Here is a 27,228-nt window from a genome sequence, read left to right on the forward strand (position 1 = left end):
CGTGGTTTGTAGAATAATACTTAAGCCTGGGAATCATGCCTAGCTTTAGGGGTGGCCATTTGCACCAACTAAAACCTGGTGCAAATACCCATGGGCAAATTTAGGCACAGATGCCCTTTTTCTCTAACTATGCACGTAACTTAAAGGAACACTCCTAATCCTCTCATGACCCTCCCATTTGCACACCCTATTTTTTGACTCACATATAAAATTTATGCATGGATCCCATACCTAAATTTACACATGTATATTAAAATTAAATCTAATTAGTGCCAATTGGTACAAATTTTTTTTTTGTTACATTTGTACCCCGTGCTTTTCTACTCATGGCAGGCTCAATGCAGCTTACATGGGGCAATGGAGGGTTAAGTGACTTGCCCAGAGTCACAAGGAGCTGCCTGTGCCTGAAGGGGGAATTGAATTCAATCCCTCAGGACCAAAGTCCACCACCCTAACCACTAGGCCACTCCCCTTGCTAATATATATGTTGCATTGCTAGAATAAGGAGCTTAGTTTCCCTTGCTGTCAGTATGAGCACATCATCCTTTAAAATAATTCAAAGCAAGGCAATATGACTAGATTTTTAGGCAGGCTAAACAAATTCTTCATGGGATTATTAATCTTATATCCTGTTTCTGACTAAGCGTGCTGGGGTGTATCATGTAGTTTATCTATAAATGAATATTTTATACTTGATGGTCACCCTGACAGTTCTAACGCTGTTTTAATTGTGCTGTTTGTGATGATGATGGAGAGGGTTGTGTTATTTATTTGACCAATCACAGAAAATGATAGGACCTGTTTGATGAGCAGCTATTACTCGGCAAGGGATGACCAAGTGCATATTTTTCCATGGGACATGCAGCATTTCTGCATTGTCAATGAACAACAACCACAGGACATGCTCCCAACGCTGGGATATAGATGATAAAAGGGTATGCTTCATATGTCTGGGCTAGATGGAAGATTGTGTCCTATTAAGATTTGTAGTTGTACCACAAAAATTATCACAAGATCAAAGTCCTTTAAATAAAATTTATTGCAGAGAGGATTTACAGAATCATTGACTTCGTCTGAGTTTATTGTCAATGTTTAATTTTCTAGGTATGAAATATGATTACTTAAACACTAATGTTTAGTCAAAGCAATTCTTTTCCTGTGCAATTGTAATGCTCAGACTGTAAAGTCATCTCACGTGGTTGTTCATCTTTTACTTATTGTTCTTTTAAAAACTATTTAAACCATGTATAAGTATTTTAAGTTGTTATGGCACTGCATTTGAACTTTGAAAAGAAATGTCAATGATGTTTAAATATATTTTATTTGATTTTGCTTCACAAATAGTTTTACTATAAAGGAACTTATGACTGAGCCTATGAACTAACCCAGAGCATGAAAATAAAAATAGAAGGGTAATTTTAAATGAAAGTAATGTAACATAGTAAATGACGGCAGATAAAGACCTGTACGGTCCATCCAGTCTACCCAACAAGATAAGCTCATTTTACATGGTATGTGATACTTTATATATTTTTTTGTTACATTTGTACCCCGCGCTTTCCCACTCATGGCAGGCTCAATGCGGCTTACATGGGGTAATGGAGGGTTAAGTGACTTGCCCAGAGTCACAAGGAGCTGCCTGTGCCTAAAGTGGGAATTGAACTCAGTTCCTCAGTTCCCCAGGACCAAAGGTTGATTTGTCCTTGCCTTTCTCAGGGCACAGACCATAGAAGTCTGCCCAGTACTGTTCTTGTACTAAGTTCTGAAGCTAACATTGAAGCCCCTTAAAATTTACACTCCAGCCCATCCCTATCTATTCAGTCACAATCAGCGCATAGACCATAGAAGTCTGCCCAGCTCCCATTTTGTTTCCAATTACTGGCGTCGCCACCCAATCTCCGCTTCCATGGAACAATTCCTTCTAAACAGGATTCCTTTGTGTTCATCCCTGCTTGCTAATCCCTCATTAGCAAGGGATTAGCAAGCAGGCAGCAATCAGGAAGTCTACTATGAACTTTTGTGGTTACTCACGCCCTGACACAGCGTTATCAGCGAAACCTTGGCCGAAGTCGGTGTGTTTGATTGATGGCCCACTTGTTGATTTGTACCTGCACTTGAAAGCTGTTACTCTTTTGACTTTCACATGCTGGGTGGATCCCAAGCTGATTCTGTCGAGCTTTAGCATCTCTTTTCATTTACTTTGGAATTAAAGGGGTTTTGCCTATGATGATATAATTCCCAGCAAAAGTCTTCCCAACCCTTGTTATTATTAAATGACTACTTGGGTTAGAGGTTGGGTTAAATTCAGAGGCTTTTCCCTCCAAAATAGATGCACTCCACAGAATCCATAGTCTAACGTTGAAATTACTATTTTTTGCCATTACATGAGAGAGTTATTTTTTGTTGTATAACAATTAGCACCAATGAACACCAATTATTGGTTGTTAAAGCCAATTAGTAGCTAATTTATCAATTAAGTTACATACCTAACTGACAGTATTCTAGAATTTGTATGCACAACTTTACACTCTAAGGGCCCTGTTTACTAAGGTGAGCTAGCGTTTTTAGCACAAGCTAAAAATTAGCGTGCACTAACACTAGAGACACCCATATATTCCTATGGGTGTCTCTAGAGTTAGCGCACGCTAAAAACGATAGCACGCCTATAATGCGGCTTAGTAAACATGGCCCTAAGCATCAAGTTATATGCACTAATTTATTGAATTAGGAGAAATTGTGTACAAACCCCGTTTAATGCACAGAAATGCCTATTAAAATTGCCTTCTTTGAGGCTAGTTTTATAACAGAATGTGAATGTCAAAAATAGAAAAGGACATTTTTTAATACCCATTTTATAAAGGCAACATATATGGCTTTATGCCTGTATACGATAGGCTTATATAATGACTCACAGTAGTTCACAAATGCTTCACACAGATTTACACCTGCTACAAAAAAGATGTAAATATATGCATGTACTCTTGAGGTGTACACACAGATCTAAGATATACATGAGCATCACAACTCCATCCAAGCTCCGGCTAAGCTATGTATGCCCCAGGAATGCCGAGACACACACATCTTAAAATGAGGTATCTTGGTGCATGCCTTCTTTATATGCATATATACCTGTGCACAATTTTCCAAGAAGCTGTGTCCATGTGTAAAACATGCTTTACACATGAAAAATGACTTTTAGAAATTTGTGTGGAGGTACATCATTGTAGAAAGTAGATGCATGGAAAGAGTATGCCTACATTAATATGATCTGTGCACAGACATTTCCGGTGGCGTAATTTGTGCTGAGATGGAGCAAGTTTTAATATGAGAGGTTTCTGTGCTAGTACAGGTCATTGTAAATCCTTTTTTAAAAAGATATATGTGCCTTTGTTACATTTACATTTGGTGTTTGTATACCGCACTATCCTCAAGAGTTCAGCAGGGTTTACAGAAACAAAGAATTCAGTCAATAACTGGGAAGGTTACAGCAAAGAACTAAAAGAAAATTCCTGAAATAAAAACATCTTAAGTGATTTTCTAAACATCACGTGAGTCATCAACCTTAATTCTCTTGGGAAGATAGTCTGCCATTTGGAAGCCTGATATGGAATTGTCTTTGACAAAAAGGTTTTACAAACCACTTTTTTTAGCAGCAGGGAAATAATCAAATAGTTTCTGAAATTGATATCATAAGTCAACAATATCTATCATAGCTGGGGCATGTACCACTAAGAATGAGAAAGGCCAAGATGCTTAACTTAGAGGCCCTTTTACTAAGCCATGTAGGAGTCTACTCGCGCCCAACCAATGTCAATTTTGAGTTACCATTCAGCTACCATGTGGCCCTTGCGGTAAATTCATTTTTAACTCGCGTCCGCTACACACAGCAGAAAATAATTTTTATTTTCTGTCATGCAGCAAAAACCAGGCAGTAATTGTCATTCTACGTGTATAGACAATTACCGCGTGAGACCTTACCGCTAAGTCAATGGCTGGCAGTAAGGTCTCAGACTCAAAATAGACGCGCTGCAATTTTCATATTGCCAGATATCCAATTTCAGCAAAAATTTTAAAAAGGCACTTTTTACAGGGGTGCTGAAAAATGATTCTGCATGCATCTAAAACACAAGTCTATATTACCGCAGATCAGTTTTCGGCGCGCCTTAGTAAAAGGGTCCCTCAAAAACCACTCGTGCCTCAGTAGGAAGCCAATGCATCTTCACATACAGTGGGATAGCTTTCTCAAATTTAGATTTACCAAATATTAAATGAGCCACCCTATTTTGCACTATCTGCAGTCTTTGAGTGATTCATGGCATCCCAGATATATGATATTGCTATAATGAAAATGGGAGAGCATTAGAGTTTATAGTATGAGATGAAATAGCTCGGATTTAAAATAAGGTCTTATCCTTCTAAGCTTCCACAAAAGCAAATACATTTTAGTGGTGACAGCTTGAACTTGTTTATCAAAAACTACAAATTTATCCAAAATTACACCGAAGATTTTCAATTGTAATTCTATGATTGGATTGGATTTATTGATTTTATATACAATTACAATAGTCATTAAATTTACAATTACAATACAACCTTACAAATAGTGCAATTTAAAAAAAATCTATAGCACATCAAGTAAAATGATGGCGAAATATCCCAAGTTTTTAAAAGCTTACGAAATGCATAGTAAGAATGGGCATTTTGAAGTTCCTCAGGTCGAGAATTCCAGAGAATAGGGCCAGGATATGAAAATACACGCTTTCTAGTGGATGAGTTTAATGAAGAAGGGTTTTTTTTGTTGTTTTGTATTTTTTGAGAAGAACAAAGTTCTCATAGAGAAATATATGTTGACAACTTACTACTAAGGTAATCGGGATGTCTAAAATGGAATGATTTACAAACCAAACAGAGCAGCTTAAAACTAATTAGTAAGTCTTAGAAAGGAACATTCCCTTACCATTTGGATTGCCATTGTGATCAGAATATGGAACCAAGCTAATCAATCCATTTGTTCTTCTCCAGCCTGATTCCAAGTCCCCATCAAGTATCATATTACACAGGCCAGTCTCAAAATCACATCTTTCATACAGGGAACCTAATTATGAAGGGAAAATAATGAGAATGAGCTTCAAAGAAACCTGTAGCCACTGTAAACTATTCAATAAAGTATAGATAGCAAATGCACTGTGATTTCCTTTTAAAATGAAGAGTTTCAGTTTTAAAAGGTGCATCCTACAGCCATTTGCTCTTAAAATTAGGAATCTAAATTAACTGAAGTACTTTGCTGCCTCTTGCAGAGCCCTATGTAGACATCATGCTGAGAATTTTAAATTATAGATATAGAATGGAAGACTGATGTATATAGACCTAGGGCAGGAAACTTTAAAACATGTAGGTTTGCTCTTAATAATAGATGCACATTTTGTTATAACAAAATGTAAAATGAGGAAGTGAAACAATTTAAGAAATAAAGGAAAAGAAAAATGACAAAGAGGGTGATTGCAAGAAAAAGGTATAAGCATTATGAATATTGTAGCATTACTTTGTTAAGCTAATGTCTTTTAAATCCCTTACCTTCCCAACAAGAACCAGTTTTTAAGAGTGCCATAAATTCTATCAATGCTGCAGGGCTTTTGTAAGTATAGGGCAGATTAGGTGGTCAATTTGGGCAGCATTTTGTGTGCAGGGAAAGAGCAACTGCAATTAAAGTGATGCATTAAGTCCTGACAGCCACAAAAGAAGCATCAGTGCATACTTTTACTCTAAAGAGGGTGGTGCATTTGGATGGAAGGGAAAGGAAAGGGGAAAATTCTGCACATGGATAGCAGGGAACGGGGAAATGCTGCACATGGGTATGAGGGGAGAGGAGGAAATGATGCACATGAATGGAAGAAAAGGGAGAGAGAGTTGGAGGAGCAAGGAAAGGATGCCAAGATGGTGATGGTGGGGGGAGGGAGGGAAGAGAGAAGAATGCATGCTAAGATAATAGGGAAATGCCAAGGTGGGGGGGAGGGAGGAAGAGATACCAGGATCTGCAGGAAAAGAAGGAAGAAGAAGAAGTACTAGACCTGTAAAGCGGAGACAGAAAAGGAGCAATGAAAGAGAGAGAATCACTTGCTGGACCCCTGGGGAGGGGGACATGGAAGAAAGAGGAGGGAGAAATGCTGGCTTGGGAGGTGAAAAACAGGAGGGTAGGAAGAGAGAGGGACAGAAGCCAGCATTGGGGGGGGGGGGGGGTCATAGGGGCACAGAAAATTTAATTTGGATAGGACAAGAATAGAGACACAGAGATGGGAGATGCTCAATATGAGGGGAAGAAAATAGGGTCAAGGAGAACACAGGGGTGATGCTGGGTAGAATAGATAGGGACGCAGAGAGAAGATGGATGGTGGATATGGAGATAAAAGAAGTGCCAAATGGACAAAGAGACTCTGGCAAGATAGTTAAGAGAAGACAGAGGAAAGCAGAAACAAGAGACTGGGACCAATACCATTAGAAAATAATGACCAAACAACAAATGTAGAAAAAATAATTTTACTTTCTATTTATTTATTAGAATATGTCAGTTTTTGAAATGTGCTTCAGTTAGAACTGGTTTTAGACATGCCTGGGGCCCATGAGAAAAGCCCCATTCATTGGCCTTCAATCTCCAGCATTGCGGTGGTAAATCTCCAGCACTGGGATGGGCCACCTTTGACGTCTCTGAGTGTCCTATTTCCAGTGGCATTCCGTGGTTCACTTCCACCCAGGGCGGATCACTGCTGCGTGCACCCCCCCCACCCCCGGTGTGACCCCCCCCAGTCCCAGTCCCCACCTGTCTTACCAGATCCGTCTACCTGGCGCCTCTGCGCTGCTGTAAAAGAAGAAAATCGCCTCGTCGGCCCTTCCCTTACTCTTTCTGTCCCGCCCTCTGATGTAATGTCCTATTTCCTCGAGGGCGGGACAGAGAGAGTAAGGGAAGGGCCGACAAGAAATTTTCTTCTTTTACAGCAGCGCAGACGCGAGACGCCGCACCACATAGCTGCCGGGTGGATGGAGCTGGACTCACCAGCAGAGCACCCCCCCCACCCGTTGACACTCGGGGTGGACCGCCCCCCCCCCCCCCCTTGGTACGCCACTGCCTATTTCATAGAATCTGACTCGTAGGTAACACTAAGAGTACTGTGACAAAATCAAATCTACAAGGTATTTCAGATTTAGCAAATTTTTGAGAGATGATCCTTAAAGAAATATATTTTTTCATTTAATATTTGTGCTAAATGCAATTTGTGTATTTTAATTTTAGCAAAAAAGAAGAGTCTTGTGGGGAAAGTAGCAATCTGCAACACAGCTTGTGTCCTGACAAGGAGGTTAAGGATTCTATATTCTACTTGGAATGGATATCTAATAACAGGAAGGTAGTTGTTATATGTGTAACCCGGGTCTCAGGGCCCACTAGCTCAGTCTGACCCAGGTCACAAACAAATCTTTTCAATTCTTTTATCACAGGGCCCACATATACCTCACTCACAGTTCCAATTTGCCTGCATTCAAGCTTGGGAGTGGGTAAATGGTACGGAATAGAGATCCGGGGTATTGAGAGCTTAAGAGAACCTTACCAAAGGTACTTCTCTCAGTTCAGGAGCCAGGGGTGTAGTCAGACCTCAAAGTGGGGGGGGGGGGGGGGGTGGCAGAGCCCAAAGTGAGAGGGCACATTTTAGCCAGCCTCCCCACTGCTTCCCTACCCCCGCCGCAGTGCCACATACCTTGGCTAGTGTGGGTCCTGAACCCCTGCCAGCTGAAGTGGTTCTCCAGTGCTGCTCTCCTTACATTGCCTGCCCTTCTTCCCCTCACATTGCACATGCTCGATTTTAATGAAATTGAGCATGCTCAGTTTCACTAAAACTGAACATGCATGCAACAAGAGGGAAGCAGGGCAGGCAATGTAAGGAGAACAGCGCTGGAGAAATGCTTCAGCTGGTGGGAGATGGGAACCCCTGCCAGCCAAACCTGGGGCCCTGGATCCATTTGGGGGGGGGGCAAGGCCCCCGTGGCCCCCTGTACCTACGCCACTGCCAGGAGCAATCACCCTCCCTTTCATGCAAGAAATCCACTCTGCACTCCAGGAGTTTTATTTAATGCAAAATAACTTTACTGGAACTTCTGCAACTAGCAAATAAATACTTCTGAATTCCTTATGTATATTGTACATCCATGATCATCAGTAATAATCTCAGCCACCTCACTTCACTCATTGAGTATGTCAAGGCTGTACATATTTACATAATCTCATGTCCTTTACCCATCATGTTGTGCCAGCAATAAACTCAGGGCTGCTTCTGTTACTTTTGATACCAATCCAACTCCTTCAGGCACAGACCCATTAGGCAGTCCTTTCAGCGATGCACCTTGCAGGGCTACACCCTGGCCTTGAACAGGCTTCTCCTGCTCTGGTTCCTGTTTTCAGGCAGGCTCCCCTTAGCCACCTGAAGCTCTGTTGCCACTTTTACAGGCAGTCACTACTTCTCTACTCAGCCTAAATTTATTCCTTTTATTCCAGGATCCCCCAGTGTTCCCAAGGGTCCTGGTGGGGGTACAAGCAACTAAAGACCTCATGCGCCACACTTCAATCCCTTTTATTATTTTCCAGCTCCACCTCTGAGGTCACTCATTACAGGGAACCACTTTATCTATGCAATTTCTCTGCCAACCCTTCCTCTAGGCACAGTGGTGTAGCTAGGTGGGTCACCAGGGGAGTGACCACTCCCTCAGACTTCTTACGGTGCTGGAGCCTATTATTTATGCAGTCCCACCGGTCCGTTGCACCTGCACACTCCATTCTACTCTCCCCCAATGTCTCAACCTGGCTACACTTCTGCCTAGGCGGGCCTCTAACTTTCTCTCCAGCCCACTGGCAGGGACCTCCTCCCCCTAAGGCCTTTGAAAGATCTGTCACTGCTGTCTTAGTAATACCTATATCCTCACTATGATGATAAATTTCACTTTTTGTGTGTGTGTGTTTGGAGTGGGGGATGGTAAATTTTCCCTTGCAAAACTACCTGGGAATTTTCTTCTTGTAATACACCTTGCATAGGACCCTGAAAAGACACATAATTAAAACCTACACCCAAGAAGTGTGCACTGGGCAGATAGATAAATTTGCTTGGCTTAAATTAGCTATACAAAAATATTAGTAGGGATAGGGAAAGGTATATAATTATAAATATCCCTGTGGCCAAAAGCAGTCAATGCTTCTCATTTAGGATTTCACAGGGGTTAGAGGAAAAAAACAGCTTTTCAATATCTGGTGCCTTTAAGCTAACATGTCATATTAAGTTGAGATGGCACATTCATTATTACTGCAAAACACATTTAAGTCCATCCAAGTACAGCCTTTTCAGATCTTCACAGCCAGATTAGCTACCCTCACCTCAGTTGTTAAATGATATGGGAAGCCAGTGAAATTAGTATAAACTCTAAGATTATGTCTCCAAAAGGAATGCATTTGTGCTTGTTAATAAAGGTATCTGTTTCCCGGAATCCCTCTCTCTGCTGCATCGCCCTGCAAGACTCAGCACTTGTCTTTTAGCAAAAACAAGGTGAACTCATTTATAGTAAATAGCACTAATTAATTTGGAAGGGCTTCAACCAGTAATCTATTTTTTATTGTCAAATAAAGCAAATTCTGGATATATTCTTGATTTGCTTTTCTTTCTAGAATTTGTCCCAAATAAACATCCGCCCTGTTCAGGAGCCAATGGATTTTTACAAAATAGAAGGTATAAAGTAAAAAAGATGGGTCATTTTTCAAAATGTTGGCCTTCTTATTTTGGAGTCCCTCAGGTGTCGCCACTGTCCCCAATATTGTTTAACATTTTCATGAGTACTTTGGGCTCATTTTTAGAATCTTCTGAATTTTATATTTCATCTTATGCAGATGACATTTTTATTTTAATACCATTAGTATCAGGCTTTGAGGGCAGTTGTAAGTTGATTTCAGATTGTATAGTAAAGACTCACTATTGGGCTACTACGAATTTATTGAAATCAAATACAACTAAAACAAATTTGTTATATTTTACCTCAACTCCACCTGACGTTCCCAATAAAATTACCTTATCAACTAGAGAACAATTGAATTTTGAGACCTCTAATAGGGTCTTGGGAATAAAATAAAAAAATATAAATAAAATAAGCAGTTCTACCAAATGACCGCATATCTATCAGAGAATTTTCAACTTTCTACTTCAAAAGGGACTCAGACCTTCATCGAGCACTGTCTGTAAAATTAACATTCCCCGGTTAATTGCAGCCAAAGACAAACTGGCTTTTGTTAAACTGAATAGATATAAAGCTCTGAAACCTCATCTACTCTAATACAAAAATCTGCTCTGGTCAAATAAATCAAAGATCTTCATATGCCCTAATAATCTGGGGAAGAAGATACAACACACTCAAGAAAAGCAATGTTTTCTGACTTAAATAAAGGAGATTTAAAACAAGCATAGCTGCATTACAAAAAGCGCTTAAGGTTAATTACTCTGCTTTGTCTCAACATATACCACGAGAGGCAAAATAGACCCGGTAACCTTTTAGGAACAATTCTACAATAATGAATGGACAGCACTGACAGACTCAAGCCAATTTCTTCAAGATTGGGACAATAGATGCAGAAGCATACTAGACAACATAGCACCATTCCAAACTAGAACCTCACACAGAAAGAACTTAATACCATGGTTCAACGAAGAACTGAAAATACTAAAAACACAAGTTAGAAGACTAGAACGAGCATGGAATAAAAAGAAAGACGACTCTGCACTCAATGCTTGGAAGCAACTTCAAAGAAAATACAAATACACCATTAAACAAACTAAAAGATCATATTACAAAACTAAAATTGGAACAGACTACAAGGACACACACAAACTCTTCCAACTTGTGAAAAAATTACTAGACACTACATCGGTGACTTCTAACAGTACAGACACGCCAGCAGCCGGCAACCTTGCGACATACTTGAAAGAGAAAATCGTAAAGTTACGACTTATGAAACCTGCCAACACCACCGAATACATTAAACTCCTTGACTGCCTAGACCCAAACCCTGGTGAACATCCAGTTGACAGAACCTGGACCAACTTGGACACATTATCGGACAACACCGTCTCCCAAACCCTTAAAAGGTTTGCTAAGTCATACTGCAAATTAGACATTTGCCCCAACAACCTTATAAAATTCACTGCTCAACAATTTATATCAAACCTCACGAAACACTTGAACTATATGCTACAAAATGGACTCTTCCCAAAGGATAAAGGAAACATTCTACTCACCCCTATACCCAAAGATGCTAAGAAAAGTACAAGTGACCCAACCAACTACCGCCCAATAGCATCCATTCCTCTGATAACCAAACTAACAGAAGGGATGGTGACCAAACAACTCACCAACTACTTAAACAAATTTTCAATACTTCACGACTCCCAATCAGGTTTCTGATCGAACCACAGCACCGAAACAGTACTAGTTACTCTCCTGACTAAATTTAAACAAGCCATAGCAACAGGTAACAACATACTCCTCCTACAATTCGACATGTCCAGTGCTTTCGACATGGTTGATCATGAAATATTATTATACATCCTAGAATATTTTGGAGTCAGAGGTAACGTTCTTAATTGGTTCAAAGGATTCCTCACCACAAGATCATACCAAGTGACATCAAACTCAACTATGTCAGCCCCATGGATACCTGAATGTGGAGTCCCTCAAGGATCTCCCCTCTCGCCAACCCTCTTTAATTTAATGATGACACCCTTGGCCAGGTTATTATCCAACCAAAATCTTAATCCATACATATACGCAGATGACATAACGATCTACATCCCATTTAAACATGACCTAAAAGAAATCACAAATAACATCAACCAATGCTTCCATATCATGAACTCATGGGCGGAGGCATTTCAGCTAAACTAAACGAAGAAAAAACACGTCTTATACTCACCTCACAATACAACACTAACAAATTCACCACAATAAACACATCAAACTTGGCCCTCCCTGTTTCAGACACCCTGAAAATTCATGGAGTTACCATTGATCGAAACCTCACTCTTGAAAGTCATGTGGAAAAAACAACCAAAAAGATGTTCCAACCAATGTGGAAACTAAAAAGAGTAAGTCCTTTCTTCCCAAGAACCATCTTTCGCAACCTAGTACAATCAATGGTGCTGAGCCACCTAGATTACTGCAATGCACTATACGCTGGTTGTAAAAAGCAAATCATCAAGAAACTTCAAACAGTCCAGAATGCTGCAGCCAGACTTATATATGGTAAAACAAAATATGAAAGTGCAAAACCCTTAAGAGAAAAGCTATATTGGCTTCCACTTAAAGAATGTATTGCGTTCAAGGTATGCACTCTTACTCATAAAATCATCCATGGAGATGCCCCAGCCTACATGTTAGACCTAGTAGACCTATCCCTCAGGAACGCTAAAAAATCATCCCGCACATTCCTGAATCTTCACTTCCCCAGCTGTAAAGGCCTAAAATACAGACTAACGCACGCGTCAAGTTTTCCCTACCAGAGCACACAGCAATGGAATGCACTACCGCCTAACCTAAAAACTATACACGAATTAACCAACTTTCGTAAATCTCTAAAGACCTTCCTCTTCAACAAGGCCTACCACAATAATTAAGAATTGTAAATGTAACAATTCTCCACTTTACCTATACGTGGAACTGCTTACCTCTTATATATGTTTGCTTAATCTTATCATGCTTAATCTTATCATGCTATATAATACAAACTGGTACCTAACCTGTTAAGGCAAATGCCATAACGATACACTGTAAGCCACATTGAGCCTGCAAATAGGTGGGAAAATGTGGGATACAAATGCAATAAATAAATAAAATACCTGTCCTACTCAGTTCATCTCCCCCTCCCCTCTCCATTTACTGCAGTAATTCCAAACTTGCAACTTGAAAAAGAGAACTGTGCGTTTGTAACCTTGCTTCAAACAGCAAACAAAGGAAATTGTCAAATCAGACAGAGAGTGACACTACAACCTGTCTGGAGGATCCTAGAAGCAAAATTAGCAAGAAAGCTGTGTCCTCATCCCATGGACCGACTAGACCACACAGCTCAACAGAGCAGTCCAGTGCTAGGAGGCCATAGCAAGCAGACTCGGATTGGCAGTGCAAACATCTGCACACCGCAGCACACTCCAGCCCTGAAGGACAGTGCAGTCTCACTCTCACCATGCTCAGCAACGACCAGCCGAGGAGTCAGCACATCAGTACGCTCTGAGGTTGTGGGAACACTGGATGTAGATGAACTGTGAAACATGAGCTGCTGCTGGGGGTCAGGGTCCATGCCCTGCAAGATCCCAGTTCTGGACAGCCCACCAACACACTGCAGGCATCCTGCCCAAAGTTGCAGGCACCCTATTTGGAGCTGCATGACCCACTATTGAAGAACGGCAGCCTATAACCAAGATCTCTCACCTGGGGGTGAGGCAGCAAGTATGTGCCCTCTACGCTGCTCCTCTCGACTACCACGATTAACCACAGCATCTTTCACTCTTCAAGCAAGTAGTTTGCTGATCAGAGCACCAAACTACTGAAAAAAAGAAGTGTTCTTCCACAAGCTGCCCGGAGTGCCACAAGCACTATATTGAGTAGCAAGTACTCTATAACACATCGAACTTCCACTGCTCATTTATCCTTTAGACATGACCGTTACTGAAGGACATTTTTCATTGCTGTGGGTAATGTTTTTATGTACTAGCTACCTTTCCTCTACTGATGCAGGCAAACTCCCAGCCAAGGAAAAAAAATTTAAAAAACAGCCCCATGCAACACATAAACACAAGCACCTCAGAGCCCAAACACACACATATTCACACGCAAACACCCCCAAGCCAGAAATACCCTCCAAAAATGGCCAACCTAAGGGTGTGGATTTTCTACTATACAAAAACAATGTGGACAATGGGGATACCAGCAGCAACTCCAACCGAATGGAACAAAATACCAGTACACATAACAGGAAGAAGACGACCACTCCAACAACTGGAAGAGCCCAATCACCACCTAAACAACAATTCAGAGGCAAAACAAACAACCAGCAACATGAAACCAAACATGAATAACACCCAACAAATCAACAAGAGCAAAATGGGCAGACCACACAGATAGCTACAAACTGTTAAAAAAAACCCAACTTTATACATTACACGTATGTTCTGATACAAATAGATTACAAAACGCAAGTTTGGTAGTAAATAAGACAACACTACTAAGAGACTGGATAGAAACTGAACAATTCAGACTACTGCTCATAACTGAAACACAGCTAAACCTCGAAGACAACCCTACACTGCTAGACCTATACCCACCAGGATATAAAATAATACATATCAACAGAACCAAAAGGAGGAGAGGAGGCGTTTTAATAATATACTAATAATCTTTCACAGCAGAACCTGTCGCTTAACACACATCCTCAACAATCGAAATCCTGGCATGCAAAATCACCAACAAAACACTAATTGACCAACTATGCATCACGTTATTCTACCACCCTCCAGGAAGCTGGACAAATGCCTAAGATGATTTCATGGACTTATTATCAAACATCTGCACAAATGACCCAAATGTCCTATTAATAGGTGACATAAACCTGCACCTAGAAAAACAAAATGACACAAACACGAGAACACTAATGCAGAAGCATAGTGAGGGCAGCTGACACCCGGGGCGGTTCGCCACTGCGCCCCCCCCCCCTCGGAACGCGAACGCACCCCCCCCAGAGCGTGCAACTCCCCCCCAGAGCGCAGTCTTACCAAGGGGGGCGGGCGGGAGGACCGCTCCGCCCTGAGTGCAGTCGCTGGGAGCTGCGTTGGCTCCTTTGGTTCCCTGCTCTCTCTGCCCCAGAACAAGAAGTAACCTGTTCCGGGGCAGAGAGAGCAGTGAACAAGCGGAGCGGACACCCCCCCAGCAGCGTGCACCTGGGGCGGACCACCCCACCGCCCCCCCTTCCTACACCACTGCACTAATGAACTTCATAAACCAATGGAACTTCATAACAGCACAAGAAGTCTCATTGCACACAAAAGGACACCAGTTAGACATACTAGCTCACAGATTCTCAACAAGTAACAATGACATATTAACAAACTACACATGGGAAGAGGTACCATGGTCAGATCACAGCAAGCTCACTTTCACATTACAATGGAAAGAAAATGGCAAGAGAAGAGAGCCAAGAACTCAGCACACATTCACAACCAGAGGAGAAGTAGACAACCTCACATTCTGGACAACAATAATTGAACTCAATGACATACCATCCGAGAATAAACGCTTCATGAGAAACTGGGATGAAACAAGTGAAAAAAACACTAAATGAAATAGCATCACTCAAAACAAAAACAAAAATCACAAAACAACCACGTCTCTTGTTTAATGACAAGTGAGTACACATGAAGAAACTGTAGGAAACTCGAAAGAGCATGGGCCAATAACAAAATAGACGCAAACAAAACCATATGGAGAAAAGCCAAAAGAACATATACAAACAGCATAAAGAAAGCAAAAGCAGAACACTACAGTATACATATGAACCTTGACCAGACCAATATGAAAAAAGTATTCAAACTCATGAACAACAACAACTGAAACACCACCAACTGCACAAAATTCTTCAAAAACAAAATAAACTACCTACAGGACTGCGAAACACATGACAACCACACTGCAGCAGACAGAATATGTACCACATTCAAACCACCCCAGCTAGACACAGTAAAGACACTATTGACAAAAAACACGCATGCAAAATAATATCACAAACATACAGGACAAAATTTTTAAAAGTACATAAGCATTGCCATACCGGGAAAGACTAAGGTCCATCAAGCCCAGCATCCTGTTTCCAACAGTGGCCAATCCAAGTCACAAATACCTGGCAAGATCCCAAAAAAGTACAAAACATTCTATACTGCTTATCCCAGAAATAGTGGATTTTCCCCAGGTCCATTTAATAATGGTCTATGGACTTTTTCTTTAGGAAGCCGTCCAAACCTTTTTTAAACTCCGCTAAGCTAACTGCCTTTACCACATTCTCTGGCAACGAATTCCAGAGTCCTACTACACGTTGAGTGAAGAAACATTTTCTTTGATTTGTTTAAAATTTACTACATTGTAGCTTCATCACATGCCCCCTAGTCCTAGTATTTTTGGAAAACAAAAAAAAACGATTGTTTTAAAAAGTGATATGTTAATTTTAAAATTAACTGAAAAGAATTGTAAAGTGCATGTTTTTTTGCCATCTTAATAGACTTTCAAACTCAAACTAAACAAAGACAAAACCAAATTCCTAGTACTATCCAGCTCACACAACCCCACATCCTACCAATAATTCACAATCAACCAACAAACATACCACATTGAAACACAACTTAAAGTACTAGGAATCATTCTTGACAAACATCTAACATTGGACAATCAAATATCAGCAGTAACATCAAAATGCTTCAGAACACTATGGAAACTGAGAAGAATAAGAGGCTATTTCCCTAGACAATCTTTCCGGACACTGGTCCAATCAACGATACTATTGCAACTAGACTACTACAATGCAGCATATGTAGGGTGCAAGGAAAGCACACTAAAATCATTACAAACATTCCAAATCATGGCAGCAAGACTGATTTTCAAGAAATCGAAATACGAAAGAGCAATCCCACTGCTTGAAACACTACATTGGCTACCACTCAAGGCAAGAATATTTTTCGAAGCGAGCACCCTAATCTTCAAGATACTGTTTGGAATGGCATCCTGGGATGTACTTGGAGTGGCCTAGCTACCATTTTGGAGGCAGCACTGGAAGGAGGAGGGAATGCTACTCCCTCCTTCTTCATTGCAAGGTATGGGGGTTCAAGGGGCACTAGACCACTTGGCTTGGTGGGGGGGTGGGGCTGCCCACTGGGCCACCACGGACAGCTTTTTTAGTGTTGGGGTTTAGGGAGGCTAGAGGTCCACTGGACCTCTAGTCCCCCCGTGCCTCTGTGTTGGGAAGGTGGGATAAGGCCATTTGAGCCACCAGGCCACAAGGGAAACTTCCTCGAGGGGGAGTAGGGGGCTGGAGGTCCACCAGACATCCAGCCCCATGAGTGCAGGGGAGGGGCCTATATATGCTGGACAGGGCTCCCCATTCCTCCCCAATGCTCTACAAACCCTAACGCCAGCTCTGAGCTGGTGTAGGGTTTGCCACAGGAACAGCATCAATGTTTGAAGTGCTGACCGCTGAGCATTGGAAAGGAAAAGTTAATGCCCTGTTTAGCATGTATTTGCAAACTGTTTGCAAATACTGAGGTAAGGATTTTAAATACCATCGAAGCCTCACTATGTTGACCTTTCACCTTAAAAGCAACCATCCTTTTGTTTACTTATCAAAAGCTTCGGTTCCTGGAGCTTCAGATTTCTTCAGATGCATTACTGACACATTAATACAATGGATCACTATAGACTGCCAATCAGTTAATGTGACAATAGATTCAGGGCTGCAGGGACTTTCCCAGGTGGCCACTCCTGTTCACCTGCTACTAAGAATAACTGTCCAACTATTGACCTAGAAGTACGTGGGATAGGCGAGGAAATTATGCAGTACAAGAGCTAGACAAAGGAAAGGCCACATATCAAATAGCCATGGCTGTTATCTCATTTCCCCTGCTCACCCTACCAGTTGCCTGAGATTTGCAGTCCAGAGTGATGGTGGGAAATTGTCACTACTCCATTAAGCACATCCTAATTGACCTGCCTGACAATCAGAAGCCTCTATCCTCCCTGGACAGGTGACCTGACATTACTGGATGCCCCCCTCAAGTGCACAGTAACTGACCAGTCAATATTCAGCTGGCGGTAATCAGATTTGTTTTTTAAATCTGACTGCTGTAGACTAAACTAGGCCCCAATGTTCAGGTCTGGCACCTATCTGGGTCCCAGCAATGACTATCCAATCTCTGGATTTTAATTAAAGTCCTAAACAAACATTCAAAAGATAAGTAAAATAAAGTTTTCTACGACTGAACTTTAATTAAAATGCGGATAGGAGTTATCAAGTTTAAATAATGTTGAAATTTGTATTTTAATGTTTGAATAACACATTCCACACTAATATTTACAGAGCCGATGATGATCTAGGTAAGGCACAGGTCTGTGTACCCTGTGTGAAAAGACCTTCGAGGCTCTGCCAGTGTGTGATGCAACAGTTTACTACCTAATATACTTATACAATACAATACAATACAAGTGACGTCTTATATTCCACTAATATTCCCTAAACAGAGTCCAATGCGGTTTACATGGATTAGGTTACAGTAACAGTGGATTGATCATGTGGAAGACAATCCTGGTTAAGAAGATAGTTTAGTGATGGATGCTGTCTTAGTCAAACAAATAAAACCATAAAGATGGTGGCAGCCATGTGACCCACCATCTCTAAGTAATGAGTACTTATTCATAGATTTTTTTGCGCTGGAATTTTTCATTACATGTCAAGTCATGCCATTTTGGGCATGACGTGACATGTAGCAGTCTTGGTACATTTATTTTTCCTTCCTGAAGCAGCATTATCATGAGCGAAACAAGGTGCTCTTGTTGAAGGATATTATAAAATAGATTAAGTAAGAGAAGCTTTCCTGCTCTGCTGAAGTTTCTTCCTTGTGGTGGCGATTGGTTTACCACCGGTCTGGCGGCACACAAAAGAAGCACGCATCCAGTGGAAATATAGCTCCAAGTTAAGCTGTCTAATTATCTGCACGGATGGGACAAGCACGGAATATAATACGTCTTGAAGACATCTACAGCTAAGGTTTGGGTTTTCTGTTTGTTCCTGTGGTTTAGAACAATTTTCAACATTACGGCTGTGCTTTTTGGTGTGCAGTGGGACTTTTAGTGAATCTTCTGTGGGTTTTTTTCTTCATTAGGGGGAGCTGCTGTGACTGATATTCTAAGAGTCTTTTCATTTGAGATCTTCAGCTGAACAGATGTCTAAGCAGTTTTTTCTTTAATTACTGCATTTTGGTTAGAATGTATTCTTAGATTTTGTTACTGTGAGGAGCACTTCCTACCTGTCCCTTTTACTAAGTGGAATTGAGGATTTTTTTGAACCACCCAGTTTTCTCCCTTATGAGGAGTTTTTGCGTGTGTTTCTTTTTTCCTCTTTTCCATAATTAACTAGAACTAATATTACCTTGTTCCCCTTGAAGAGTAGTGGATTTCTTGGTGCCTTTGGTACTTTCCCTACTGGGAAGTTTGAGGTTCTGTTTGCTAAGTAGTATTGAACTAGTTTCTGTTTGAAATTAGCGGGACGGTGTGGGAAATTCAACTCACAGCATGATAGGTTCAAACCTGTATTTGGATTGATATAGAAAATCTAAGTGGTTCCATCCCCAGAATATCCTAAATCCTACCCCCTTTTCAGACAGATAATTTTGGCTATAAAATGATTTAAACATCTAAAATTAACTGTTCAAAATGTCCCAGACATTTTAAAGCACTTTTTATGTCATCAACTCCAAAATCAGTCCTGTGAAGCCCAATTTTCTACAGGTCATCTAGGTCAGACATGGGTATCCAAACCAAGATGTTCACAGTTTGCAGCATATTTTACACAAGGTTCTCTGAATGCAGACCCTTTTGTAAAATATATTTAAATCCTTGGAAAAACTACAAGCAGCATGTGTAAACACACACATGTTCAATACACACACACACACAAATATACACACGTTAAACACATCATTCAAGGCTTTGAACATATTAGTATCTGCACTTACACTTCTAGTTTGCAAACTTTGTTGTTTTAATATGTAAGTTCCAGCACTTAGACATGTGGGCATCAGATTTTGAAAACTACATATCCGAGAAGATCCAATTAAGGAGCTGAGTGAGGTGGTTGTGAACACCAGAGAGGTAAGTGCAATTCATTCAAACCCAAGGTTGAACCAAGCAGTTAACTGACAGTTGGGCATGCTTTGAAGTAGATATTAATGTTGACAAAGACCTTTATATTCACATTTCTGTTGTAAAATAGGAAACACACATACAATTTGAAGGTCTGCCCCAGCCATGTCCAGAACATTCATCATTCAGAGCTGTATACAAATATAACTAGTGTCTTTTTTAAAACTGCAACTAAGTGTATGATGATTTGCAAATGTCAATGATCTTATAAACCTTCTAAAATCAGCTCCATAATATATCAGGCTGTTATAAAGGCGATAAAACATGAAGTCTGAGGAAAATGTTCAGAAATTATTATGAGTAACACCATGTTCCCAAGAAGATAGCTATATTTTTTAAACGGGACTTAATCCATAAAATATATTGGTAGATTTGATCATGTCTTCATTGGCTTCCAGTGAAATTTATTATAGCTTTTAAGTATGTATGTTTGATTTTTAAAATCTTATAATAGTTTCTTACTTCAGGTCTTGCATCTAAATTAAAGCATATATTCCCAGTCATACCCTATGTTCCAACCAGCAAGGATTATTGGTGATTCTCTCTTTCTTACTCTCTTGTCATGAAACTATCTACACAGGTCCATTTTTCCAGTGGCTGGACCTAAAATCTGGAAAACTCTCTACCTTTGGGTCTTAGGATAGAGACCATTAATCAAAAAAAAATTAAAGACATATTGCATGTTCTTAATATGTAGTACTGTATGTTCAAATTACATTTTGTGTATGTTTATCTATAAGCCATTCAGGTTTGTATTAGATGAGAGGAATATACATTTAATAAATGAATGACAATAAAAGAGTGAATTAAACTTGAGAAGATACAGGATAATCTCTACTCTTTACTACTGAAGTTAATGGTGAATTTTGCAGGCATACACTTTCATGCATTAAAGATCCACAACATAGCCACAGGATGCCAGCAGCCTTATAACATCTCAGAGTTTCATGACACACACTTTTAGAGTTCCAGATGTTACTGTTGAGATATTTTTCAACTTTTTAAAATACCACCTGCAGAGTCAGGTTGTAAAGTCTTCTTTTTTTTCCTATTTAAGGACCAGGGAAACTAGTAGAAAATAGAACTCTAGTTTCAAAAAAGTTACAAATTAAAACCAACTGCCAATTAATTTTGCATCATACAAGTAGTGTCTCAAAATTCAGTGCCTGAAGTAATATGTGTGTTTGGATAATATAGCTTTACACATTGCTCATAAAAGAAAATCTGCTCACATTATCATCTTAGGAGTAGTTTATAAGCATTTATTTGAAACATGTATACAGTAATGGAACTTGTGGAATACTACTTACATTGTTCTTCATCACTGTTATCTCCGCACTGATCTGTGAAGTCACACGCATTGTCTGCAGGTACAGAAAAGCCCTGCTTGCACTGAAACACATTTCCAGCACAAGGTTTAGCCACAATAACCGCAGCAGCAAAATACAAACAACAGAAAAGCCTACCGACGGTGTCCATGGCGGATACCATAACGATGAACTAAAGATCTGAAGAGAATTATCCTATGGGCTACTACAAGGACAACAGTCAACTAATCATCATGTCTGTGAAACTACATTTTCAGTTCTTAAATTCCCCAGAAAGTTGTACTTCTAACTCCATTTCAGCTGTTGGTTCCAAATGTTCAGAGAATAGTTCCCTATCTTGAAGGCCACATCGTTTATCTATATGCGTGTGTTTCTTGGAAAATATTTAACTGCAAGATATTTTTATGGCTGGACAGCTTGTGTTGTAGGTCTGTAATATCAGTCATAAATGTTGGAGGTACAATACCAGCTCATTTCCTTTAATGACTGATGGTGCCTGGCAGAAATATATAAACAGCAGAGGCTGACTGTGACACAAGGAGTAATGCTTATCTTATTAGCCTTTCCCCTACCTTTGGTAGGCAACTGTGCTCCTAAGCATTTCCAGTTCAGGAAAGAAACAACGACATGCTATACAATGTCTGCATAATGCTTCTGGACTTTATTGGAAACTGAGCCAACCCAAAGCAGACTGAATACTGTTTTAATGTGACAGGTTGATTATTTCCTCTAGCCATCAATGAATAAGTAATCTATTATCATCATAAAAGTACAACGGACTAGGGAATACATTTCCCCGGCAAAGTATATATAGGGATCCATGAAAATGATGACTAAGGAAAGCATGTACGTGGGTAGCTTCACTCCCCTGACTGCTCTCTGATCTCAGGAACACTTTTTCACCCAGCAGCTGAAAGTGCAAGTGCTAGTACACAGCAGATGCCCAAGCATGCACTGAGTCAGCATATGCGCTTCTCCCAGCGGATAACTCTGAGTGCTGTTTAATAGCAGATGTACTTTGAAGCACACAGAGACCTCTGGGGAATGGTTATTACACATATAAATGCATTTTTACTTGCATGAGCCATGCAAAAATCTGTTGCATTTGCCTTCTGTGAAAATAATAATAATAATAATAACAATGTTGCTTTCGGCACCTAACCTTTATACCTTTCAGGAAATCTAGACTGCCCCTATTTGACTGACTGTACATTTGTCCTTTAGATTGTAAGCTCCTTTGAGCAGGGACTGTCCTTCTATGTTAAATTGTACAGCGCTGCGTAACCCTAGTAGCGCTTTAGAAATGTCAAGTAGTAGTAGTAGTAGTAGTATTTTGTTTTCAATTAAGGTTGCAGGGCACAAAATGTAGTGGGATACTGAAGGTACAACTTAAAGAAACAAAGGCAATTCATAAGGTAGTTATTTAGTTCCAGGATTTTATATAGGTCATCCACAGTTGGGCGTCCAAATATGGGTACGCAGGGCAGATATACGTACAAATTAATGAGTTAATGGGGAGTCAACAAGTTGGATTTGCGCACACATCTGCTTGTACTTTATTCTATAACACTGCATGTGCAACCCAAAAGATGGTGTAGCCATTGGGGGGGCATGAGTAGGTCATGGACATTCCCAAAATTTAGGCACAGTGTTAAGGAATACTGTGGTTATGTGCCCAACTTGCACGGCAGAATTTATACCAAGTTTCAGCAGGCATACATCCTCATGCCCAAAGTTGGGCATAAGAATCCACACTAATTGCTATTCTATAAAGGACCTATAGCCGAGAGCACCCTTTATGGAATAGTGCTTAGCAAGGATTTTTTCCGGCACCTTAATTTGAGCGTGATTTACTGAATCTACTGCTACTACTACTTAACATTTCTAAAGCGCTACTAGGGTTACGCAGTGCTGTACAATTTAACATAGAAGGACAGTCCCTGCTCAAAGAGCTTACAATCTAAAAGACACGTGAACAGTCAGTCTGATAGGGGCAGTCAAGTTGGGGCAGTCAGGATTTCCTGAAAGGTAAGAGTTAGGTGCCGAACGCAGCATTGAAGAGGTGGGCTTTAAGCAAAGACTTGAAGATAGGCAGGGAGGGGGCTTGGCATAAGGGCTCGGGAAGGTTGTTCCAAGCATAGGGTGAGGCGAGGCAGAATGAGCGGAGCCTGGAGTTGGCGGTGGTGGAGAAGGGTAATGAGAGGAGGGATTTGTCCTGTGAACGGAGGTTTCGGGCGGGAACGTAAGGGGAGATGAGGGTAGAGAGGTAGTGAGGGGCAGCAGACTGAGTGCTTGAACTGAATGCGTTATCTGATTGGAAGCCAGTGAAGTGACCTGAGGAGAGGGGTGATATGAGTATATCGGTTCTGGCGGAATATAAGACATGCAGCAGAGTTCTGAACAGATTGAAGGGGGGATAGGTGGCTAAGTGGGAGGCCGGTGAGGAGTAAGATGCAGTAGTCAAGGCGAGAGGTAATGAGAGCGTGGATTAGAGTTCGGGTGGTGTGTTCCGAGAGGAAAGGGCGAATTTTGCTGATGTTAAAGAGGAAGAAGCAACAGGTCTTGGTTATCTGCTGGATATGCGCAGAGAAGGAGAGGGAGGAGTCAAAGATGACTCCGAGGTTGCGGGCAGATGAGACGGGGAGGATGAGGGTGTTATCAACTGAGATAGAAAGTGGAGGAAGAGGAGAAGTGGGTTTTGGTGGAAAGACGATGAGCTCGATCTTGGACATGTTCAGTTTCAGGGGAGGTTGGACATCCAGGCAGCAATGTCAGATAAGCAGGCTGATACCTTTGCCTGGGTCTCCGCAGTGATGTCTGGTGTGGAGAGATACAGCTGGGTGTCATCAGCATAGAGATGATACTGGAAACCATGAGATGAGATCAGGGAGCCCAGGGAAGAGGTGTAGATTGAGAAGAGAAGGGGTCCAAGGACAGATCCCTGGGGAACACCAACAGATAGCGGGATGGGGGTGGAGGAGGATCCATGAGAGTGAACTCTGAAGGTGCGGTGGGAGAGATAGGAGGAGAACCAGGAGAGGACAGAGCCCTGGAACCCAAATGAGGACAGTGTGGCAAGAAGTAAATCATGATTGACAGTGTCAAAAGCGGCGGATAGATCGAGGAGGATGAGGATGGAGTAGTGGCCTCTGGATTTGGCAAGGAACAGGTCATTACAGACTTTAGAGAGTGCTGTTTCTGTTGAGTGTAGAGGGCGAAAACCGGATTGAAGTGGATCGAGGATGGCATGAGAGGAAAGAAAATCAAGGCAGCGGCTGTGAACGGCACGCTCAAGTATTTTGGAGAGGAAGGGTAGGAGGGAGATGGGGCGGTAGTTGGAGGGACAGGTAGAGTCAAGTGATGGTTTTTTGAGGAGAGGTGTGACTACGGCATGCTTGAAGGTGTCAGGGACAGTTGCAGTGGAGAGAGAGAGGTTGAGGATATGACAGATGGCAGGGGTGACAGTATGAGAGATGATGTTAAGTAGGTTAGTGGGGATGGGGTCAGAAGAGCAGGTGGTGCATTTCGAGGAGGAAAGAAGGTGAGCGGTTTCCTCCTCGGTGATGTTGGGAAAGGAGGAGAAGGAGGCCTGGGTTGATTGGTTGAGGGAGAGGGTTGAAGGGTGAAGAGGAGGAGATGGCTTGGTAGTGAACTCATGGTTGATCTTTTGCACCTTGTCGTGGAAGTAATCGGCCAGTGATTGAGGAGAGAGCGAGGGGGGGGGGGGGTGGGAGCAGAGGGCACTTTAAGGAGGGAGTTAAGGGTAGCGAAGAGACGGCGGGGGTTGGAGCTGAGAGAATTGCCCCTAGGTGTTTAATGTGGGGTTTAATGCATACATGGACAGTACTTTTGTTAACAGATTGCCAAAAAAGTGCCTATTTGTAGCATACCTAGGCTTAAAGCCCACCTTTTGATGCTGCTTTTAACTCCTAACCCCTATTCACTTGTACAGTACCCATGTATGTTTTATCATTCCCACCTTAGTAATTCCTTTATCCCTTATTTGTCCTGTTTGTCTGTCCTGATTAGATTGTAAATTCTCTGGAGCAGGGACTGTCGTCTCTTCATGTTCAAGTATACAGTGCTGTGTGCATCTAGTAGTTCTATAGAAATGATAAATAGTAGTAGTATAATATGTAAAAACATAGTTGTCTTTTCAATGCCAGTTTAAGCTTATCAGATATGATCACCCTTATGTCCCATTCTTCTCTCATATACAGAAGTACTGTAGGTGGTTATATGTATATTTTGTAAGAGGCCAATTCCTACCTATGTACTCGCTTATGTCTAGGGGGCGTGGCCTCTGCCCAACCTTAGCTGCATGGAAAATAACGGACAGACCAATGGAATATATTAGTTTATTTATACAGCGTTATATACAAAAATATAGAAAACTCTTATCAGCTTATAGCATCAGCAATTCCTGATTGCATGCACAATGATACCAAAAATATAGAGAATAACTATGATTATCCTATTGGCTAATCTGTAATGACAGATAAACACAATACCAAGATCCTAATGATTACCACACAAATCTTATACTAGGCTAACAGCAACTAGAGATCATAAATCCTGACGTCACACATCTGATGGGTCCGAGCACAGACTAATTATCTAACCCAGCCTGAAGGAAGTAAACTATGATCTCACCGTCCCGGTCACCAGATCAGATTCCTTCCGATGCCTCAGCCGAATGTCTCAGCGAGGTCCCACAAGCTCAGGTGATGCACTTGTCTTGATCAGCCACAGATGATACAGACTCAGTATAGATCCTGTAGACAGCTGTAATCTGGGGAAAAGCTTTGCCAGGTATTATCAGTAAGTCTCTCAGGTAAATTAGGTGCTTGCAGAAATGCAAGTGTTCTCCTCTTCTGTTCTTCTGTTCTTCTCTCTTCTTCTTCTCTCAGGAACTAACTTCTTCTGTTCCCGCTTCTCAGACCAATCAGTTTTCTGGGAGCCAATCAGAAATAATCCCACCATGTACTCCCAGCATCTGTATGAAGCTTCCATTGTCCGTCTTATCTCGTAAGCTCTCTCTCTCAGTCTCTCTCCCTCAGGGACATGCATTCTCCCCCGATACAGAGTGACCTTGGAGGTGGTGCAGGCTTCAGTAAGTCTATTACAAGCTGAAATGCTGACTTCTGCACAGTTGGTAGTCAGACATATAGGTGAAAGGTTGCAGCGTCCATGTTGGCTGTAAAGGTGCTCTCATATGCACACAGGGTGGGTGAGATCACAGCAAATACTCCTACAGATTCCCCCCCTTGGAGATGGAAATTACTACAAGGGAGTAAAGGCCTTCTCCAACCTAACTACAAAAATAAGCCAGACAGTTCAGTCAGGATTCAGGTACAACTTCATGGTCAAAACTACAAAAAGTTTCAAAGTAAATCTCAACTAATGCAAACTAACACTCTTCAAACAGTTCAATTAAGCAAAATAATGTTCACAAGGAAATCACAAATGCTAATACAGCAAAATACTGAATAATAGAACCCGCATGTGCAGTTAGTTAAAAGTCTTAACACATGAAAATTAATCAAACAAATCATGAACCATAATCACATAGATCATGAAAATCACATCATGCAAAGCAAAGCATATTAGTACAGAAAAGTGAAAATGGAATAAATTGTTGGCAAAACTCTGGTTAGAGGTAACTACATAAAGTCTTGCAATCTCATCGCTGTAGGTGACAAAGTGTTTACGCGATAGCGTAAATGACGAAGGTCTCTCCAAAACACTACAGCACACAGGAACATGATGACCCACGAGATGGTCAAAAGTGGGATGACAACGTGAGTGGACATGTGGAACTGGGTGACATCAGATGAACGACGTTTGTAATCTGCAACCTCGAGAGTCTCATGGT

General features: G+C 41.2%; 1 protein-coding gene across 1 annotated transcript in view; it reads right to left on the bottom strand.

Annotated features, from left to right (window-relative positions):
- Positions 1–21,504, bottom strand: part of MALRD1 (MAM and LDL receptor class A domain containing 1) — a 787,803-nt gene extending 766,299 nt beyond the window's left edge. The window contains 2 exon segments of the mRNA XM_030202038.1: positions 4,958–5,095; positions 21,336–21,504. Coding sequence (XP_030057898.1) covers positions 4,958–5,095; positions 21,336–21,504 — 307 coding nt within the window.
- Between the last annotated feature and the right edge of the window lie 5,724 nt (positions 21,505–27,228).

This window comes from Microcaecilia unicolor, chromosome 1, assembly GCF_901765095.1.
Source record: "Microcaecilia unicolor chromosome 1, aMicUni1.1, whole genome shotgun sequence".
NCBI classification, from domain to species: domain Eukaryota; kingdom Metazoa; phylum Chordata; class Amphibia; order Gymnophiona; family Siphonopidae; genus Microcaecilia; species Microcaecilia unicolor.